The sequence below is a fragment of the Monocercomonoides exilis genome (genome assembly GCF_001643675.1).
Source record: "Monocercomonoides exilis strain PA203 chromosome Unknown scaffold8-1962414, whole genome shotgun sequence".
Taxonomy (NCBI): Eukaryota; Preaxostyla; order Oxymonadida; family Polymastigidae; genus Monocercomonoides; species Monocercomonoides exilis.
In genome coordinates, this window is record NW_027150553.1 from 1,666,805 (window position 1) to 1,689,060 (window position 22,256).

The 22,256-nt window shown below is 35.0% G+C and overlaps 5 protein-coding genes across 5 annotated transcripts; 2 read left to right on the forward strand and 3 right to left on the reverse strand.

The window, feature by feature from the left end:
* The first annotated feature begins 6,934 nt into the window (after window positions 1-6,934).
* On the forward strand, window positions 6,935-7,845 carry MONOS_17164 (uncharacterized protein). The gene has a single exon (XM_067870058.1). The coding sequence runs from the start codon at window positions 6,990-6,992 to the stop codon at window positions 7,653-7,655; it is 666 nt and encodes a 221-aa protein (XP_067733141.1). The 5' UTR covers window positions 6,935-6,989; the 3' UTR covers window positions 7,656-7,845.
* A 3,171-nt stretch (window positions 7,846-11,016) lies between these two features.
* On the reverse strand, window positions 11,017-11,844 carry MONOS_16119 (uncharacterized protein; the record flags this gene model as incomplete). The annotated part of the gene is made up of 1 exon (XM_067869031.1): window positions 11,017-11,844. One exon carries the CDS (start codon window positions 11,842-11,844, stop codon window positions 11,017-11,019), a length of 828 nt encoding a protein of 275 aa, XP_067733142.1.
* A 515-nt stretch (window positions 11,845-12,359) lies between these two features.
* On the reverse strand, window positions 12,360-13,416 carry MONOS_16120 (uncharacterized protein; the record flags this gene model as incomplete). The annotated part of the gene is made up of 2 exons (XM_067869033.1): window positions 12,360-12,514; window positions 12,639-13,416. 2 exons carry the CDS (start codon window positions 13,414-13,416, stop codon window positions 12,360-12,362), a joined length of 933 nt encoding a protein of 310 aa, XP_067733143.1.
* Window positions 13,417-14,718: 1,302 nt separating this feature from the next.
* MONOS_18576 (uncharacterized protein) lies at window positions 14,719-15,332 on the forward strand. Its single transcript, XM_067871607.1, has one exon. The coding sequence runs from the start codon at window positions 14,734-14,736 to the stop codon at window positions 15,067-15,069; it is 336 nt and encodes a 111-aa protein (XP_067733144.1). The 5' UTR covers window positions 14,719-14,733; the 3' UTR covers window positions 15,070-15,332.
* A 4,112-nt stretch (window positions 15,333-19,444) lies between these two features.
* On the reverse strand, window positions 19,445-21,140 carry MONOS_16543 (uncharacterized protein; the record flags this gene model as incomplete). The annotated part of the gene is made up of 1 exon (XM_067869450.1): window positions 19,445-21,140. One exon carries the CDS (start codon window positions 21,138-21,140, stop codon window positions 19,626-19,628), a length of 1,515 nt encoding a protein of 504 aa, XP_067733145.1. The 3' UTR covers window positions 19,445-19,625.
* Between the last annotated feature and the right edge of the window lie 1,116 nt (window positions 21,141-22,256).

Genomic DNA, 22,256 nt, shown 5'->3' on the forward strand with positions numbered 1-22,256 from the left:
TGATTAATTTGAAGATATCTTTCATTCAAAATTAAATCAAACATCATTTCTCATTATTTCTTTTCTGGTTAAAATTTTTTTTCCGAACCAATTTTTTTTCAATTTTTTCATTAATATCAATAAAGTGTCATTATTGAAAGATCGATATTGCAGAAAAAGAAAATGAACAAAAACTCAAAGGTTATTATGAAAGGATTTTCAATCAAATTTATTTTATTAAAAATGAAGGATTTGATGGTTATTTGATATTCTGCAAAAATGTCAAAATTTTTGAGAAACAACAAAGCAATCACTGAACAAAATGCGGTCTCAATTCTCGTTGGTTTAATATTTGCATATTGAATTTTACTTTTTCTCTTTTTAAATAAAAAGTGTCTCTTTTTTATTCTCAAAGTTTCGATTATATGAATGAAAAAATCGATAAAATGTTTTGAACATTTTCAACGTTCGATAAATTAAAAATAATGTTGATGTTGAGAAAAATGAATATTTTCATTTTCCACAACCAAATAATGGGTGATTCTTTTTGAAATCATTTTTTTTATTGAACAATCTTTCGGTTTGCAAATTCTTCATTCTGTGAAAGAAAAGAATAAAAAAAGAGATGATATCACCGTTTCGATTCAGTGTCTTTCATTTGTCTCTCATATTGTTTTCATTAATAAACATCAATGTGTTGAACATTTCTTTTTTAATAAAGACATTTTTTTATTTGAAACTGTCCAGCTGTCTTCGCTATGGAGAAAAAACTTATGATTTCAACAATAATCACCCAAAAGATTTGTGAAGAGAATATTCATTTTGTTTTGTCACTTCGTCTTTTTCATCAAAAGAAATTGACAATTCTCTGAACAAAACCAACTTTCTTTGAATTGTTCAGTTTTTCATCTGTTCCAAAATAATTTGGAATGATTTTTATAATTGTTGATTCTTGGTATCAGAGTTTGTCTTTTGGCTCTTTCTTTCTCTTTGTTTTCCGATCATATTCATTCAAACATTTTAAAAAGAAATCAACTCCAATTGTATCTTTCACTCATTTTGAGCATTTGAACTCCAATGTCATTTGGAGAAAAGATTCTTTAATAATGATAATTTTTATTTATGTTTTCCTTCAGATATTTCCCATTTTTTCTGAAAGATAGCATTTAAATATTTGAAAAAAAAAATAACATTATTTGAAAGAAAAGTGTTGAAAAACAAGTGCCTGTTTTGTGAACCTGTTGAAAATAATGAGAAATCATCAAATATAGATTGGATAAAAAATAAAAAAATTGAAAGAGAGATATTTATATTTCCTTTCATGCAATTCAAAAAAAAATAGAATTGAATGAGGAGAAATGTGTGAAAGAAGCATTTTTGGTGAAGAAATGAAAAACATGAAGATTTTTGTGATATTTGAATAAGGTGAAAAAGAAGAAGAAGAAGAAGTTAGAAATTTGATAAAATCTTCCCTTTTCCTTCCCTCCTTTCTCTTTGATTTCTCTTGTTTGCCAATCTCCCAAGCTGCCCTTCACACACAATCTTCTGTGTCTCATCTCTTCTCATTTTTTGTGATGTGATTGACAAAATATGAACTCCCAAAAAAAAGAGAGACATTTCCATCATTCTCTTCCTCCAAACAAATATTGCTCTTCCATCTCAATCAAACATCCTCCTTTTTTAAACCATCTTTTATTTCCTCTCTTTCTCTCTCTTCCACTCATCCCTTTCCTTTTCCAGTGATAACACTCTTTCTCCCTCCTCTCTTTCCACATTCTATCGCTCACAGGTCATTCAACCCCTCAAATTTTCGATTTCTATTTTTCTTTTTCTTTCTCTCTCTCAATATATATATAACTCACTCTAAACACACCTCTCATCAGAATTTCTCCCCAAATTTGTGTTTTGCTCCCTCAACCCCCGTTTCCCTTCCTCCACTCTCCTCAAACAAATTCAGAACTTGTTCAGAGGAAACATTGCTTGTCCTTTTCTGTTCCAATACGAAATCAGCCTCCACTTCATGGCTCTCAATTTCCATCCCCCTTTTCTTCTCATAGCAAATGGCATTCTTGCACATTTCTCTCACAGATGCATTCCCTTTCCCTCTAAAAATGTGTTGTTCCCTCTGCCTTTGCGATGCTGTAGTAGCCCTGCCAGGCTTTTCTGCAACTGTCATCCATTAATCGAGTTTCGTAGCCAATTGCAAGGCATCCAAAACACTGTGGCCTGCCGCCTGACGCTCGCAGTCGCTAAGCACCCCACTTCTATTTTCACCCAACCAGCCAATTGATAATTTTCTCATTGTGAACAAACATAATAATCTGTGTTTTTGATAGAATATTGTTGTATTTTCCACAAAATCAGATTGCGAACAGAGGCATCTGGCAACGCCACGAACTGCAGAAAATCTTTGGTGCTCATGTCTCCACAGATCGCGAGCAAATGGCTTCCTCGCACCCTGCTTTGGGATATCTCAGCTCTCAGCCAAAATAATAATAATGATTTATCTTTTCTCCTTTCAAACCAACAAGCATCAAATAGAATGTCCTCCAACCCCGTCACGGCTTTCCTTGCTTTTCGTTGTCCCTGGTCAGTTGCTGCGCCCATCGAAATAAAACATATTCCTCCTCAAATATGTCCTCGTTCTGCTGTTCTTCAAACAACAAAAAAATACGATGCCATTTCCAAAAGCATGCACAGAATGAGCAACAGCCATGAAAACAACAAACACACACAAACACATTTCACCCCGTCACATCCCGCTTCACACTGCAAACAGCGTTGCGGCCATCAAAATATTCCGAATGTCTTGATCATAATACATACTTAAATCCTTCAAAGCTGTTGATAAAACAAGTTTTTTAATGAGCAGACTCTCCGCACATCAACAAGCCATGATTATTGATATTTCATGAAACCGATGCAATTTGGAGTGAAACCAAGTCTGTGGCTGACAGATTTCAGAACATCCGAGTATTTTCATATAATTGATGTATTTTGTGAAATCTGAAATCAAAGATAGAAATTGAAACATAATTGAAAATCTTTTTCAAAATGAATTGTGCACGAATAAATATTTTTTTTTGAAAAATGCAATGCGTGTGTATTTCATTTTATTTTTGCCATTCATTAACAACCACTTTCTATCTTTTTTTGTTGGCCTTTCGTTTTTGAAGCAAGTTGAGCAGCAGAGGCAACGGAGTTTGAATGACTGTTGTTGTTTGAGCTTGCAATTGCTTTCTGTCTGCTGCTTGGCAGTTGCCACTACAAAATCCCTGCAAGCTAAATTATCGGGTGATGTTGAGTCAGGGGAAGCATGGAGATGCAAAAGAGGCAGATGCATTTGAGTTTGTGTGCCATGAGGCTAATTCGATATTTGATGAGCATTTCAGATTTTTCAGCTGATATGACAGGATTATTCGGGAAACTGGGGCGATGCTGAGACACAGGGTGAAAAAGGGGGAAGACACGAGAGAAAGAGAGATGCAATTCAACATTTTCAGAGGAACTGTTGAATGGAATGGGCAAAATGGCAGGGGATAATAAGATGTCATTGGACAACACGATGTTGTTGGAGAAGCACACTGGGTGTTTGGGCTTGAGAAAAAAAAATGATTCATTTTCAGTTCAATCTGATCTATTTGTCGAGCATAAGGTTTGAGAAATTGATTTATGAAAAAAGGAAGAAAGGAAGGCAGGCAGACGAAATGAATGATTATTTGAAGTTATGTCTTTGTGAGAACTTTCTGATGCACAATGATGGCTGCAAAAACAAAGAAATGAAAGCGATCTGTGCTTGATGTGCTGAGGAAGTTGCCTCAAGCAGAGACGAAACAGAAGAAGTACAGAAAGAAGAAGAAGAAGAAGAAGAAGAAGAAGGTCTTCTGGCTCTGAGCCACTTGAGCTTGTGAGATGGAGTGGCATTGCTTGGGTGTTTGATGTTTGATGAAATTTTTGAGTTTGCATGAACTCAAAAAAAAAAAATAATAAATAAATAGATAAATAAATAAATTGGAAAGTGGACAAGAAATTGCATTTGAAGGAGATTGGGGAGAGGAGGAAATACAATGAGCTGCACCACAATCTGACGCATCTGGAGTGCCAGCTGGTGTGGGAGTTTTTGATGAGCAGAATGTTGGAGGAGAGAGAATGAGAAAGTGTTGTTGTGAGAGACCGAAGATTTGGGAGAGATGTGCCAAAAGAATAGGAAGAGGCGTTGAGATGAGTGGATTTGACGAGAAAGGGGAGGAAGAAGGGGAAGAGAAAGGGGAAGAGTTGGAAGAGGGAGTTTTGTTTTGATGGGCAAATGCATTTGAAATTCTTTTTGTGGGAAAGAATAAAAAAAGAAAATAGAAAAAAGAAAAAAGAAAAAAGAAAAAAGAAAGCATGAACGGCGAACATTATAGAATATCCGATTGGAAATGAATGGAACGGAGAAATATAGCCACAGAGCAGGTTTTCAATTCTGGCATATGCTTCGATTTGAGGCAAGGTTAAGGCAAGAGAATGAGGGACTTTGAACTTGTTGGACTTATTAATCAACACTTATGATTTTTGATGGCAAATGTTTTTCCGAACAATTTCGATAAGACGAATTTTTGACAAAAGAAGAATTAGAAGAATATTGAATTGGAGCATCGAAAAGGATGCTTCAATCTTTCAGGTTTATTATCAATGTGTGCAACTCCTTCCTTTTTTTAAATCAAATCTGATTTTTTTCAAATGACAATTAATTTATTGTTCGTGTTTAAAAATTTGATGTTATGTCCAACGCCAGTTCATAAACATGGAACGTGAAAAGATGATTTTTGAGCACTTTTTGAAAATACAGTTGAAACGAATTGAGAGCGAATGGAGGAATTAATTAAAGAAAATATATGAAATGAATGGAAGAGGAAAGACTTGAAGATTAATACAAAATTTTGAAAAGGGGGAAGGGAAGAAGCAAAGGAGAGAGCGGAAAATTGATGATTTGATAAAAGAAAGATTCTGGCAAGAATTAGAGAAGACGAAGAAGAATGATGAAGACGAAGAAGATATTAACAAAAAATAGAATAAAAGAGAATATTAAATGAAGGCGAAGAAAGAAGGGAAAGAGAAGATGGATTATATGATTTTTTGAGGGATGCTTGAAGAAAAATAGAAAGAAAGAAGAAGTGGAAGAAATATTTATATGAGAGAGTTGTGGAACTCATCAGTTGAGATGAAGAGGACAGGGCTTGTGGTTGGGGGAGTGTGGAAGGAAGGGGAGTGTGGTTGTGGTGAGGGGGTGTGCTGTGGGGATGGGGAAGGATGTTGAGGCAGGGGCATTTGATGTGAGTGGGAGCATTGGGGTGTTGAGGAACATCACATTGAAAGGGTGGAGAAGAGGGGGAGAGATCTATTCAGGCAGGCTGTTTGGAGGGAAGGGATATGGAGGGGAGAAGGGTGGAGGTGAAGAAAAAGCGAGTGAAGGAGAAGGAGGAGAAAGAGGAAGAGGAAGAGAAGGAGATGGAGATGGAGAAGGCATTGAAGGGAGTATTTCGGTGAGTGAATCACATTTCTCTTCTTTTTGTGTCTCGTCAGCCCCATTCCTTTCGTCCCCTTCAATACCCCTAATATCCCTCTCCAAACTCACTTTTTTCAATATTTCAACAGCAAATGATGCATGTTCACCTTCAACAACTACGTCAACCCAAGCCTCATGTTTGATGAGCAGTTGTTCATTCTCATCTGTTAATGATGCATATGATGGAGGAATTGTTCCTTCTCTGAACAACCCCTATGCCTCTCTGACTGCCTCAAACACCTCATTTGTTGGGTGTTGCAGGACAAGAAATGTTGTTTGCGAAGGAACTAAAACTAATAAGCTGGCTCCAGGAAGACAAAATGAAACATTCAATGGAGCTAATACATTCACTTGGTGCGAATGGAATGGATCGAAGACAACAGGAGAAGCTGACTCGTATGCTGATGGAATATCTAGCGGAGGGGCCATCTGCATGTACAGTCAATCATCTGCCTCTGTGTCTGTTTCTCATTGCTCTTTCAACAACTGTTATGCTTATTATGCAGGAGGCGGTATTTATTGTTACAATATCAAATCTGTTGAGATTGTGAACAACACCTTTGATTCTTGTACTGCACAAAGTTATCGTGGTGGCGGGATGTTCATTCATACTATAAAATTGTGTGTTCGGATCAGCGGATGTGAATACCAGAATTGCAATGGAAGAGAATGTGGAGGAGGACTTTATCTTGATTATTTTAATGTTTCAGGAACTGATTGCATTGGAACAGAAAATGGAGGAGGGGAGAGTGCGTGTGTGTTTGACTGCAGTTTCACTTCATGCTCATTGACAAACAATGGAGGTGGAGGCATGTGTTGTGCTACTGTTCCTGCGACACAATTCAAAATGAGGAGCATTCAGTTTATTTCATGTTCGGCATTTTCATATGGAGGAGGATTTTATTTAAATCCAAATCAACCAACAACGCCAAATGATAAAATATATTGTTATTTTTTATTTTTTCATGAATGCAAATGTTCGGCCAATCCTCCTTATGGGCATGATGTGATGTATTATGATCGCTATGAACTTTTTAATTCATCTGGAAATCCATTTCATGAATGTTACACAACGAATACAGACAGCAGGAGGGTATGTTATGGATATAATTACACGGGAAGTAGCTGGCTATTTCAACACACAGAAAAGAAGGATTGGCTGAAAGACAAGACGTTATATGTTTCTGTGAATGGAAATGATAATTTTGAGTTGTGTGGGGCAAATGAATCAAATCCGTGTTTGACAGTGAAGAAGGCGTTTGAGATGTGTGAGGTGCAGATAAGCTTGTCAGTCACGCTGATGGAAGGGAATCACACAAGCGAGGCAACAACAGTTGAGATTGGAGAAAAGAAGATTTCAGTCATTGGGAAAGGGAGGACGGAGAGTTCGATTGGAACAGGAGCACTTTCATCTGTAGGAACGCTGTTCAGTGTGACGACAGGTCACCTTGGTTTATTGCACATGAAGGTTGATTGTAACTCAAATATAAATCCTTCGCCGAGTGTGGTTGTGGTGTCTGATGGAGGTGGGTCACTCTCATTGGAGGATGTTGTGATCACCACAAGTATTTCTTCAGGAAACTATGTGATGTCTTCGTCAGTGTTTGTGGTGCCGCTGTCGCAGCTGTCGATGGTTGGTGTGGAGATCATAAATATGAATGTCTCAAAGCCATTGTTCTCTGAGCCGGATCCATCTTCTCCTTCTCCTTCTTCTTCTTCTTCATTGCCGTCATCTGCACTGTATCTGACAGCCACAGCATCAGGAGAGAGCGTGCTGGCGAATGTGAAGGTGACGAATGTGAAGTTGACTGAAGGAGATGGGGTGGTTGTGGCAAAGAGTGTGAAGGCTGGAGAGACATTTGGGATGATGAGCACGAGAACAGAAGGGGGGCAGAGTGGTTGTATGTTTGGGAAGGGCGATTCTGAGATGAATTTTTGGTCACATGCGAATTTGGAGGGAGGAATAAAAAATCATAGGTGCGTTGTGAATTTGTTTCTGTTTTGCTGCAACTCGTGCAACCCACATAAAATAAGCATCATAACTGCTGCAAAACTCGAAATCTCCTGTTTTATCAAGGAGCAGAAAATCGGGTTTATTTGTGAAAAGGAAAGGAAGCAAGGTGAGTAATTTGATGGAACATGAACGATTTATTTTTTCTTTGAAAAAAAGAGTATTCGAATTATTTTTCCATTTTCGATGTTTTGCAGAAACAAAAAGTGGACAAGTTTCTTTATTGAATCCTTCTTTTTTTCTATGAAACAATTCATATGATTTTTATTTTTTCATTCATTGGCCAACTGCTTTTGAATGATTTTTTAGACTACAATAGTTATTAAAAATATATATGGGTGATTATTTTTGAAATCATATTTTTTCTTACAAAAATTTCGGTGCAAAAATTTTTCTTGAAAATCAATAAAAAAAATTGAAAAGTGAAAAGGCTTATTGAATGCATTTTTATCTTTGATTCGGATCAACCATTTGTTTTGAAAAACAATTATCATGCTTTTTCTCTTTTGAATTTAAATTTCTTTCGAAAAACTAACAATCTTTGAAAAATTAACACCCCGAAAAAAGATATGATTTCAAAAATAACCACCCATATCGATCTTTTCTTTTTCATGCTTTTTTTTTTTCAAATGTGATTTTCACAACAACATTTTTTTATTACAAAATGAAAAAATCAAACAGTTCCCTTGTTTGAAAAGAAATATGAAATTTCGGAACAAACTGTTGAAGAACTTCAAAAATGATTTGTTGATGAACAAACAAACAAATGGATAAATGAATGGATGAAAAACATCAAACAATAGTATTTTCACAACAACTGATGAATGGAAAAAAAAAAAATTATTCGATTTTTTTTTGTATTTTTGTCAAATAATATCAAACTCTTCTGATTTGTCAATCATTCATTTTCATTTTGACAGGGGAAAATAAAAATGAAAACAATTATTCATTGAGAAATCAGAGGAATTAGAAAATGGGTTCAATCTTAATTATTTAATGAAATATTTATCAAAATGAAAAATTAAAATTAAAAAATAGATCTCTTTTATAATGAAAATAATTTTTCTTCGTTAATGGTTTATTTTTTTGTCTTTATTTTCCAATTTCAACCAAAAGGCACTCAATGGCTTTCAAAGTTATGATTTCAAAATTAATCACTCATATTGATTTTTTCGAATTGAATGTTTGTTTTTTATTTATTTTGTTTTCTTCTTTTTTTTTATCAAAACAAATAATTCTTTCACAAAACGATGAAAAAGAAGTTTTTGAAATGCATCAACACTGATTTATTTGTTCCTTTTTTATTTTTGTTTTCCAGTCACACTTTTAACAGTTTATTTTGATGAGGGTGATTGCTTATCTTATCCCACAAGTTTTCTGTCAAAAACGTCGATTTGAAATTGAGATTGGGACACTTGGAAATGGACACTTGAAATTGATAACTACATAGTGACAGTTCATTATTTGACTTTTTTTGTCTCAAATATAAGGTTTGTTTGGTTATTGAAAATCCTATTACACTTCAACTGAATATTCACAAGTCAATCTCGAAAAGCTGTATGATCATCCATTCTCCAATTTATTTTCTGATCTCATAACTCATTTTCCATATTCATCTCGATTATTTCTTTTCATTTGATTCAATGATTATGGAATTGATTTATTGTCTCAATTATATCATTATTCTTTATGAAAAGTTGCAAAAGCAATATTTTAATGTTTATTTGAATATTTCTAATTTTTTGATGATTATCATATTTCAACATTTAATTAAATCGAAAATAAAAAGTTTAAAAATACATTAAATATTCCATTGAAATCAACATGAGGTGTTTTATGAGTTTGATCAAAAATTTTTGAAATAATACAAATATCCTTTTCATTAATGACATTTGCTACATTTCAAAAATGAATTATTATTTAATGAGATAGAAAACCTAATCCACATTTATTTAACCAAATGAAAAGAAATAATCGAGATGAATATGGAAAATGAGTTATGAGATCAGAAAATAAATTGGAGAATGGATGATCATACAGCTTTTCGAGATTGACTTGTGAATATTCAGTTGAAGTGAAATAGGATTTTCAATAACCAAACAAACCTTATATTTGAGACAAAAAAAGTCAAATAATGAACTGTCACTATGTAGTTATCAATTTCAAGTGTCCATTTCCAAGTGTCCCAATCTCAATTTCAAATCGACGTTTTTGACAGAAAACTTGTGGGATAAGATAAGCAATCACCCTCATCAAAATAAACTGTTAAAAGTGTGACTGGAAAACAAAAATAAAAAAGGAACAAATAAATCAGTGTTGATGCATTTCAAAAACTTCTTTTTCATCGTTTTGTGAAAGAATTATTTGTTTTGATAAAAAAAAAGAAGAAAACAAAATAAATAAAAAACAAACATTCAATTCGAAAAAATCAATATGAGTGATTAATTTTGAAATCATAACTTTGAAAGCCATTGAGTGCCTTTTGGTTGAAATTGGAAAATAAAGACAAAAAAATAAACCATTAACGAAGAAAAATTATTTTCATTATAAAAGAGATCTATTTTTTAATTTTAATTTTTCATTTTGATAAATATTTCATTAAATAATTAAGATTGAACCCATTTTCTAATTCCTCTGATTTCTCAATGAATAATTGTTTTCATTTTTATTTTCCCCTGTCAAAATGAAAATGAATGATTGACAAATCAGAAGAGTTTGATATTATTTGACAAAAATACAAAAAAAAATCGAATAATTTTTTTTTTTTCCATTCATCAGTTGTTGTGAAAATACTATTGTTTGATGTTTTTCATCCATTCATTTATCCATTTGTTTGTTTGTTCATCAACAAATCATTTTTGAAGTTCTTCAACAGTTTGTTCCGAAATTTCATATTTCTTTTCAAACAAGGGAACTGTTTGATTTTTTCATTTTGTAATAAAAAAATGTTGTTGTGAAAATCACATTTGAAAAAAAAAAAGCATGAAAAAGAAAAGATCGATATGGGTGGTTATTTTTGAAATCATATCTTTTTTCGGGGTGTTAATTTTTCAAAGATTGTTAGTTTTTCGAAAGAAATTTAAATTCAAAAGAGAAAAAGCATGATAATTGTTTTTCAAAACAAATGGTTGATCCGAATCAAAGATAAAAATGCATTCAATAAGCCTTTTCACTTTTCAATTTTTTTTATTGATTTTCAAGAAAAATTTTTGCACCGAAATTTTTGTAAGAAAAAATATGATTTCAAAAATAATCACCCATATATATTTTTAATAACTATTGTAGTCTAAAAAATCATTCAAAAGCAGTTGGCCAATGAATGAAAAAATAAAAATCATATGAATTGTTTCATAGAAAAAAAGAAGGATTCAATAAAGAAACTTGTCCACTTTTTGTTTCTGCAAAACATCGAAAATGGAAAAATAATTCGAATACTCTTTTTTTCAAAGAAAAAATAAATCGTTCATGTTCCATCAAATTACTCACCTTGCTTCCTTTCCTTTTCACAAATAAACCCGATTTTCTGCTCCTTGATAAAACAGGAGATTTCGAGTTTTGCAGCAGTTATGATGCTTATTTTATGTGGGTTGCACGAGTTGCAGCAAAACAGAAACAAAATCGCAACGCACCTATGATTTTTTATTCCTCCCTCCAAATTCGCATGTGACCAAAAATTCATCTCAGAATCGCCCTTCCCAAACATACAACCACTCTGCCCCCCTTCTGTTCTCGTGCTCATCATCCCAAATGTCTCTCCAGCCTTCACACTCTTTGCCACAACCACCCCATCTCCTTCAGTCAACTTCACATTCGTCACCTTCACATTCGCCAGCACGCTCTCTCCTGATGCTGTGGCTGTCAGATACAGTGCAGATGACGGCAATGAAGAAGAAGAAGAAGGAGAAGGAGAAGATGGATCCGGCTCAGAGAACAATGGCTTTGAGACATTCATATTTATGATCTCCACACCAACCATCGACAGCTGCGACAGCGGCACCACAAACACTGACGAAGACATCACATAGTTTCCTGAAGAAATACTTGTGGTGATCACAACATCCTCCAATGAGAGTGACCCACCTCCATCAGACACCACAACCACACTCGGCGAAGGATTTATATTTGAGTTACAATCAACCTTCATGTGCAATAAACCAAGGTGACCTGTCGTCACACTGAACAGCGTTCCTACAGATGAAAGTGCTCCTGTTCCAATCGAACTCTCCGTCCTCCCTTTCCCAATGACTGAAATCTTCTTTTCTCCAATCTCAACTGTTGTTGCCTCGCTTGTGTGATTCCCTTCCATCAGCGTGATTGTCAAACTAATCTGCACCTCACACATCTCAAACGCCTTCTTCACCGTCAGACACGGATTTGTTTCATTTGCCCCACAAAGCGGAGATGTATCATTTCCATTCACCGAGACATAGATCGTCTTGTCCTTCAGCCAATCCTTCTTTTCTGTGTGCTGAAAATACCAGGTGTTTGCATTCGAGTAGTTGTATGCATAACACATTCTCTGTTCATTCGTGTTTGTTGTGTAACATTCCTTGAACGGATTTCCTGTGCTCAAAAAAACATTGTAATAATCAACATATTCAACGTCATGCCCACGTGGATTGGCTGCATCCCTGCAGCTGCATTCATGGAAGAACAAAAAATAACAATAAATCACATCATTTTGTGATGCTTGTCTGTATGGATATAACTCCAATCCTCCTCCCTCTTGCCGTGCTGTACATGAAATAAATTGAATGCTCCTCATTTTGAATTGCGTGATTGGAATGTTCGCACAACACATGCCTCCACCTCCATTGTTTGTCAATGAGCATGAAGTGAAACTGCAGTCAAACACACACGCACTCTCCCCTCCTCCATTTTCTGTTCCAATGCAATCAGTTCCTGAAACATTAAAATAATCAAGATAAAGTCCTCCTCCACATTCTCTTCCATTGCAATTCTGGTATTCACATCCGCTGATCCGAACACACAATTTTATAGTATGAATGAACATCCCGCCACCACGATAACTTTGTGCAGTACAAGAATCAAAGGTGTTGTTCACAATCTCAACAGATTTGATATTGTAACAATAAATACCGCCTCCTGCATAATAAGCATAACAGTTGTTGAAAGAGCAATGAGAAACAGACACAGAGGCAGATGATTGACTGTACATGCAGATGGCCCCTCCGCTAGATATTCCATCAGCATACGAGTCAGCTTCTCCTGTTGTCTTCGATCCATTCCATTCGCACCAAGTGAATGTATTAGCTCCATTGAATGTTTCATTTTGTCTTCCTGGAGCCAGCTTATTAGTTTTAGTTCCTTCGCAAACAACATTTCTTGTCCTGCAACACCCAACAAATGAGGTGTTTGAGGCAGTCAGAGAGGCATAGGGGTTGTTGAGGGAAGGAACAATTCCTCCATCATATGCATCATTAACAGATGAGAATGAACAACTGCTCATCAAACATGAGGCTTGGGTTGACGTAGTTGTTGAAGGTGAACATGCATCATTTGCTGTCGAGATGTTGAAAAAAGTGAGTTTGGAGAGGGATATTAGGGGTATTGAAGGGGACGAAAGGAATGGGGCTGACGAGACACAAAAAGAAGAGAAATGTGATTCACTCACCGAAATACTCCCTTCAATGCCTTCTCCATCTCCATCTCCTTCTCTTCCTCTTCCTCTTTCTCCTCCTTCTCCTTCACTCGCTTTTTCTTCACCTCCACCCTTCTCCCCTCCATATCCCTTCCCTCCAAACAGCCTGCCTGAATAGATCTCTCCCCCTCTTCTCCACCCTTTCAATGTGATGTTCCTCAACACCCCAATGCTCCCACTCACATCAAATGCCCCTGCCTCAACATCCTTCCCCATCCCCACAGCACACCCCCTCACCACAACCACACTCCCCTTCCTTCCACACTCCCCCAACCACAAGCCCTGTCCTCTTCATCTCAACTGATGAGTTCCACAACTCTCTCATATAAATATTTCTTCCACTTCTTCTTTCTTTCTATTTTTCTTCAAGCATCCCTCAAAAAATCATATAATCCATCTTCTCTTTCCCTTCTTTCTTCGCCTTCATTTAATATTCTCTTTTATTCTATTTTTTGTTAATATCTTCTTCGTCTTCATCATTCTTCTTCGTCTTCTCTAATTCTTGCCAGAATCTTTCTTTTATCAAATCATCAATTTTCCGCTCTCTCCTTTGCTTCTTCCCTTCCCCCTTTTCAAAATTTTGTATTAATCTTCAAGTCTTTCCTCTTCCATTCATTTCATATATTTTCTTTAATTAATTCCTCCATTCGCTCTCAATTCGTTTCAACTGTATTTTCAAAAAGTGCTCAAAAATCATCTTTTCACGTTCCATGTTTATGAACTGGCGTTGGACATAACATCAAATTTTTAAACACGAACAATAAATTAATTGTCATTTGAAAAAATCAGATTTGATTTAAAAAAGGAAGGAGTTGCACACATTGATAATAAACCTGAAAGATTGAAGCATCCTTTTCGATGCTCCAATTCAATATTCTTCTAATTCTTCTTTTGTCAAAAATTCGTCTTATCGAAATTGTTCGGAAAAACATTTGCCATCAAAAATCATAAGTGTTGATTAATAAGTCCAACAAGTTCAAAGTCCCTCATTCTCTTGCCTTAACCTTGCCTCAAATCGAAGCATATGCCAGAATTGAAAACCTGCTCTGTGGCTATATTTCTCCGTTCCATTCATTTCCAATCGGATATTCTATAATGTTCGCCGTTCATGCTTTCTTTTTTCTTTTTTCTTTTTTCTTTTTTCTATTTTCTTTTTTTATTCTTTCCCACAAAAAGAATTTCAAATGCATTTGCCCATCAAAACAAAACTCCCTCTTCCAACTCTTCCCCTTTCTCTTCCCCTTCTTCCTCCCCTTTCTCGTCAAATCCACTCATCTCAACGCCTCTTCCTATTCTTTTGGCACATCTCTCCCAAATCTTCGGTCTCTCACAACAACACTTTCTCATTCTCTCTCCTCCAACATTCTGCTCATCAAAAACTCCCACACCAGCTGGCACTCCAGATGCGTCAGATTGTGGTGCAGCTCATTGTATTTCCTCCTCTCCCCAATCTCCTTCAAATGCAATTTCTTGTCCACTTTCCAATTTATTTATTTATCTATTTATTTATTATTTTTTTTTTTTTTTGAGTTCATGCAAACTCAAAAATTTCATCAAACATCAAACACCCAAGCAATGCCACTCCATCTCACAAGCTCAAGTGGCTCAGAGCCAGGAGACCTTCTTCTTCTTCTTCTTCTTCTTCTTTCTGTACTTCTTCTGTTTCGTCTCTGCTTGAGGCAACTTCCTCAGCACATCAAGCACAGATCGCTTTCATTTCTTTGTTTTTGCAGCCATCATTGTGCATCAGAAAGTTCTCACAAAGACATAACTTCAAATAATCATTCATTTCGTCTGCCTGCCTTCCTTTCTTCCTTTTTTCATAAATCAATTTCTCAAACCTTATGCTCGACAAATAGATCAGATTGAACTGAAAATGAATCATTTTTTTTTCTCAAGCCCAAACACCCAGTGTGCTTCTCCAACAACATCGTGTTGTCCAATGACATCTTATTATCCCCTGCCATTTTGCCCATTCCATTCAACAGTTCCTCTGAAAATGTTGAATTGCATCTCTCTTTCTCTCGTGTCTTCCCCCTTTTTCACCCTGTGTCTCAGCATCGCCCCAGTTTCCCGAATAATCCTGTCATATCAGCTGAAAAATCTGAAATGCTCATCAAATATCGAATTAGCCTCATGGCACACAAACTCAAATGCATCTGCCTCTTTTGCATCTCCATGCTTCCCCTGACTCAACATCACCCGATAATTTAGCTTGCAGGGATTTTGTAGTGGCAACTGCCAAGCAGCAGACAGAAAGCAATTGCAAGCTCAAACAACAACAGTCATTCAAACTCCGTTGCCTCTGCTGCTCAACTTGCTTCAAAAACGAAAGGCCAACAAAAAAAGATAGAAAGTGGTTGTTAATGAATGGCAAAAATAAAATGAAATACACACGCATTGCATTTTTCAAAAAAAAATATTTATTCGTGCACAATTCATTTTGAAAAAGATTTTCAATTATGTTTCAATTTCTATCTTTGATTTCAGATTTCACAAAATACATCAATTATATGAAAATACTCGGATGTTCTGAAATCTGTCAGCCACAGACTTGGTTTCACTCCAAATTGCATCGGTTTCATGAAATATCAATAATCATGGCTTGTTGATGTGCGGAGAGTCTGTTCATCGAAAAACTTGTTTTATCAATAGTTTTGAAGGATTTAAGTATGTATTATGATCAAGACATTCGGAATATTTTGATGGCCGCAACGCTGTTTGCAGTGTGAAGCGGGATGTGATGGGGTGAAATGTGTTTGTGTGTGTTTGTTGTTTTCATGGCTGTTGCTCATTCTGTGCATGCTTTTGGAAATGGCATCGTATTTTTATGTTGTTTGAAGAACAGCAGAACGAGGACATATTTGCGGGGGATGTGCTTTATTTCGATGGGCGCAGCAACTGACCAGGGACAACGAAAAGCAAGGAAAGCCGTGACGGGGTTGGAGGACGATCTATTTGATGCTTGTTGGTTTGAAAGGAGAAAAGATAAATCATTATTATTATTTTGGCTGAGAGCTGAGATATCCCAAAGCAGGGTGCGAGGAAGCCATTTGCTCGCGATCTGTGGAGACATGAGCACCAATGATTTTCTGCAGTTCGTGGTGTTGACAGATGCCTCTGCTCACTGTCTGATTTTGTGGAAAATACAACAATATTCTATCAAAAACACAGATTATTATGTTTGTTCACAATGAGAAAATTATCAATTGGCTGGTTGGGTGAAAATAGAAGTGGGGTGCTTAGCGACTGCGAGCGTCAGGCGGCAGGCCACAGTGTTTTGGATGCCTTGCAATTGGCTACGAAACTCGATTAATGGATGACAGTTGCAGAATAATCTGACGGGATGACAACAGCATCGCAAAGGCAGAGGGAACAACACATTTTTAGAGGGAAAGGGAATGCATCTGTGAGAGAAATGTGCAAGAATGCCATTTGCTATGAGAAGAAAAGGGGGATGGAAATTGAGAGCCATGAAGTGGAGGCTGATTTCGTATTGGAACAGAAAAGGACAAGCAATGTTTCCTCTGAACAAGTTCTGAATTTGTTTGAGGAGGGAGGAGGAAGGGAAACGGGGATTGAGGGAGCAAAACACAAATTTGGGGAGAAATTCTGATGAGAGGTGTGTTTAGAGTGAGTTATATATATATTGAGAGAGAGAAAGAAAAAGAAAAATAGAAATCGAAAATTTGAGGGGTTGAATGACCTGTGAGCGATGGCGTGTGGAAAGAGGGGAGGGAGAAAGAGTGTTATCACTGGAAAAGGAAAGGGATGAGTGGAAGAGAGAGAAAGAGAGGAAATAAAAGATGGTTTAAAAAAGGAGGATGTTTGATTGAGATGGAAGAGCAATATTTGTTTGGAGGAAGAGAATGATGGAAATGTCTCTCTTTTTTTGGGGAGTTCATATTTTGTCAATCACATCACAAAAAATGAGAAGAGATGAGACACAGAAGATTGTGTGTGAAGGGCAGCTTGGGAGATTGGCAAACAAGAGAAATCAAAGAGAAAGGAGGGAAGGAAAAGGGAAGATTTTATCAAATTTCTAACTTCTTCTTCTTCTTCTTTTTCACCTTATTCAAATATCACACAAATCTTCTTGTTTTTCATTTCTTCACCAAAAATGCTTCTTTCACACATTTCTCCTCATTCAATTCTATTTTTTTTTGAATTGCATGAAAGGAAATATAAATATCTCTCTTTCAATTTTTTTATTTTTTATCCAATCTATATTTGATGATTTCTCATTATTTTCAACAGGTTCACAAAACAGGCACTTATTTTTCAACACTTTTCTTTCAAATAGTATTATTTATTTATTAAAAAATTCAAATGCTATCTTTCAGAAAAAATGGGAAATATCGAGAAGGAAAATATAAATGAAAATAATCATTATTAAAGAATCTTTTCTCCAAATGACATTGGAGTTCAAATGCTCAAAATGAGTGAAAGATACAATTGGAGTTGATTTCTTTTTAAAATGTTTGAATGAATATGATCGGAAAACAAAGAGAAAGAAAGAGCCAAAAGACAAACTCTGATACCAAGAATCAACAATTATAAAAATCATTCCAAATTATTTTGGAACAGATGAAAAACTGAACAATTCAAAGAAAGTTGGTTTTGTTCAGAGAATTGTCAATTTCTTTTGATGAAAAAGACGAAGTGACAAAACAAAATGAATATTCTCTTCACAAATCTTTTGGGTGATTATTGTTGAAATCATAAGTTTTTTCTCCATAGCGAAGACAGCTGGACAGTTTCAAATAAAAAAATGTCTTTATTAAAAAAGAAATGTTCAACACATTGATGTTTATTAATGAAAACAATATGAGAGACAAATGAAAGACACTGAATCGAAACGGTGATATCATCTCTTTTTTTATTCTTTTCTTTCACAGAATGAAGAATTTGCAAACCGAAAGATTGTTCAATAAAAAAAATGATTTCAAAAAGAATCACCCATTATTTGGTTGTGGAAAATGAAAATATTCATTTTTCTCAACATCAACATTATTTTTAATTTATCGAACGTTGAAAATGTTCAAAACATTTTATCGATTTTTTCATTCATATAATCGAAACTTTGAGAATAAAAAAGAGACACTTTTTATTTAAAAAGAGAAAAAGTAAAATTCAATATGCAAATATTAAACCAACGAGAATTGAGACCGCATTTTGTTCAGTGATTGCTTTGTTGTTTCTCAAAAATTTTGACATTTTTGCAGAATATCAAATAACCATCAAATCCTTCATTTTTAATAAAATAAATTTGATTGAAAATCCTTTCATAATAACCTTTGAGTTTTTGTTCATTTTCTTTTTCTGCAATATCGATCTTTCAATAATGACACTTTATTGATATTAATGAAAAAATTGAAAAAAAATTGGTTCGGAAAAAAAATTTTAACCAGAAAAGAAATAATGAGAAATGATGTTTGATTTAATTTTGAATGAAAGATATCTTCAAATTAATCAAAAATAAAAATTTGTCAAAATTATTGATAGCTTAACATATTTTTTAAATTTAAGAATTGAGGAACATTTTTGTTTTTTTCAAAAATCACTTTCCACATATTGAGCCCTCTGAGAAAAAATGAACTAATTTTTGAACTGAGAAAAATCAAAACAAGATTATAACAAATTTGTGTTTTGAAACAAATTCACAGAAATTCAACTGAAATGAGTTAACGTCATTGAAAACAATGTTATCATTCAATATTATTTTCATCAAAAACCAATTTATATCGTTTTTGACTTTTCAAAATAAAAGGACTGCTCAATGATAAAAATAATTGAAATGAGTTAGAGCTGCAATATGAATTTTCAATGCAAATAACTATTCCATAATTAACAAAACTATTAAGAAACTTTTTGGGATTTGAAAAAGTCATCAACAAAACGACACTATTTTATTTCTTTTTCAAAGAAATTTGTGTTATTTCGTTGAGATTCAATAATCTCGATAATGAACTTTCTTATTGAAATCAATTTCTCAGAAAAAGAAATTTAATTCAGCTTTTTCTCTCATTACTTGTTAATTTGTAATATTAAGCAAATAATTTTGATTGTCTCATTTTCAAGGATTAAGATTTGATTGAAAAAAAAGAGTTCCTTAATCTCAACTCATTTGTTTCATTTCTTTTTCAAAATATTTCAAACTTTCAAATATGGAAAATTTTTCAATTCAATAATATGTTTCATATTTTTATTTGAAAATTTCATTTCATGATGAAAAATGTTTGCATTTTTGTAAAATTATTTTGATATTTCACAAAAAATCAAATAATTATCGTGAAATGATGAAAACATGTATTTGAACACAAAACCCAACAAAACATAAAAATATCAAAAAAAAAAGATTTCAACAAATAATACATAACTTTTGAGATATATTTTTTCTCCATTTCTCATTTGACAAAATTACTTTAAAATTCAAGAGAAAATATTCCACTTCTATAAGACACAACAACCACACTCGGTGAAGAAGGATTTGCATTTGAGTTACAATCAATCTTCAGCTTTCTCATTCCCAGATGACCTGTTGATACATTGAACAGCGCTCCAGTTGATGAAAGTGCTCCTGTTTCGATCGAACCTGCTTCCCTTCCCTTCCCAATGACTGAAATCTTCTTTGATCCAATCTCAATTGTTGTTGCCTCACTTTGATGATTTCCATCCAGCAGCGTGATTGCCAAGTTTATCTGCACCTCACTCATTTCAAATGCCTTCTTCACTGTCAGACAAGGAAATGTTTCATTTGCCCCACACAACTCAAAATTATCATTTCCATTCACCGAAACATATATCGTCTTGTCCTTCAGCCAATCCTTTTTTGATGTTTGATCATATGTCCAGGTACCTGAAGGATAATATGCTAAACACACCCTCTTATCATCTGTGTTTGTGGTGTAACATTCATAAAATGGATTTCCTGATTCCAAATACAGATTGTATGTATCTGCAAATTCGGCATCATGTCCTCGTGGATTATTTGCATCCCTGCAGCTGCATTCGTGAAAAAACAAGAAGAAGCAATATAGTTTATTGTCAGGTGCTGTTGCTCGATTTGGCTGCAAAAATAATCCTCCTCCCTCTTGCCGTGCTGAACATGAAATAAACTGAATGCTCCTCATTTTGAATTGTGTCGCAGGAACAGTAGCACAACACATGCCTCCACCATATATATTTGTAACTGAGCATGAAGTGAAGCTGCAGTCAAACACACACGCACTCTCCCCTTCTCCATTTTCTGTTCCAATGCATCCTGTTTCTGAAACCTGAAAATTTTCTAATTTCAACCCTCCTCCATATCCAATTGCTTGACAGTTTTTGAACTCACATCCACTCACCCGAGCACAAAATGAAGCAGATAGGATATAAACACCTCCCCCATATCGATTTGTGGAGACACAACAATTCAAAGTGCTGCTTTCAATAGTCACTGCTCTGATGGTATTGCACATTATCCCTCCACCACACCAATATGAAGAACACTCGTTGAATGCGCAGTGAGAAATGGAAAGTGTTCCAGATGTTAAGGTGTGCATGAATATTGCTCCTCCATTCGAGGCTTGATTTGAATAATCTTCACTCTTCTCAGTAGCCTTCGATCCACTCCATTCGCACCAAATAAATGAATTTACTCCATTATCCGTTGCGTTTTGTCTCCCTGGAGTCAACTTATCGTTTTTTTCTCCAATGCATTCAATATTTCTTGTCCGACAACACCCAACGAATGAGGTGTTTGAAGCTGTCAGAGATGCAAAGGGGTTGTTCAGAGAAGGAACAATCCCGCCATCATATGCATTGCAGACTGATGAAAAGGAGCAACTGCTCATAAAACATGAGGCTTGGGTTGACGTAGTTGTTGAAGGTGAATAATCTGAAGATGCTGTTGAAAAGTTGAAAAATGATAATTTGGAGAGAGAAGCAAATGGCATCGAGGGAGTTGAGAGGAATGGGGCTTGACTCACTCACAGAAATATTCCATTCAATAACTCCTTCTCTTCCTTTCCCCTCTTAGAAAAATATCGCAAAATAACCCAATATGGCTGTGCCCATTTTTCTATCTCTTCTGCCTCTTCTGAAATGAATCTTTTTCCCACATCTCTGTTTTTCCTTTTGTTTCCATCTTTCGCTCCTAACCTTATTCCATTCACATTCTTCGTTTGTGAATATTCACGCAAAAGTCCCTGTTATCAATTAAAAAACATATTTAATAATACAAAAAAATCAAAAAACATAATATATAAAAAATAAAAAAAATAAGAAATAAAAATCAAAATAACTTCAATAATAAATATGAAAACCCCTGCACCATTTTATTTTCACAAACTTCCGCTCCAACTTCCGCTTCTTCATTTTCTTCTCATCCTCTTTCTCTTCCTCTCCTTTCTCTTCCGCTCCTCCACTGCCCCATCCACCTCTTCCCACAAAACAATCTCTCATCCGCATTCCCTTCTCTTTCCCCATCCCTTCAATGAAATATTCCTCATCATCCCAATAACCCAGCTAACACTAATAACCCTAATGACCCTAATAACCCTAATAACCCTTTCCTTCCCCTTCTGCTGCTCACAAAACAGAAACTTCTCACAAATATCAAAAAGCCCTCTTCTCTGCCAATGCCTTGTGATAGCAAAGATTCCTTCAAGTCATTCTTCCGCTGAATCCATTAACTGCCCTTCAGTTGTCTTCTTCTGTTAATCTTCCTCATTCCTTGTTCTCTCATTGATTTCTGAAGAAGCCTTCAAAAAAAAAAGAATGGATAATGAATGTGAAAATAAAAATATGTAATAAATCATTGAAAATATCGGTCAAATAATATGACAAAAAATTATAAATAATTATAAATGATAATAAATAGAAACACCTTGATAATCCTTCAATCTCTATTATTTTTTTTCTTTTGTCAAAGCATTGCCACTTTCATTGCCAATTCATCGCTTTCATCGCTTTCATCCTCTCCAAATAAAATAAAGCCAGCTGAATTCATTCCATTTTGCAGCTTTTCCTTTCCAAAATGCCTCTTTTAATTAATAGAATGGAGCATACAC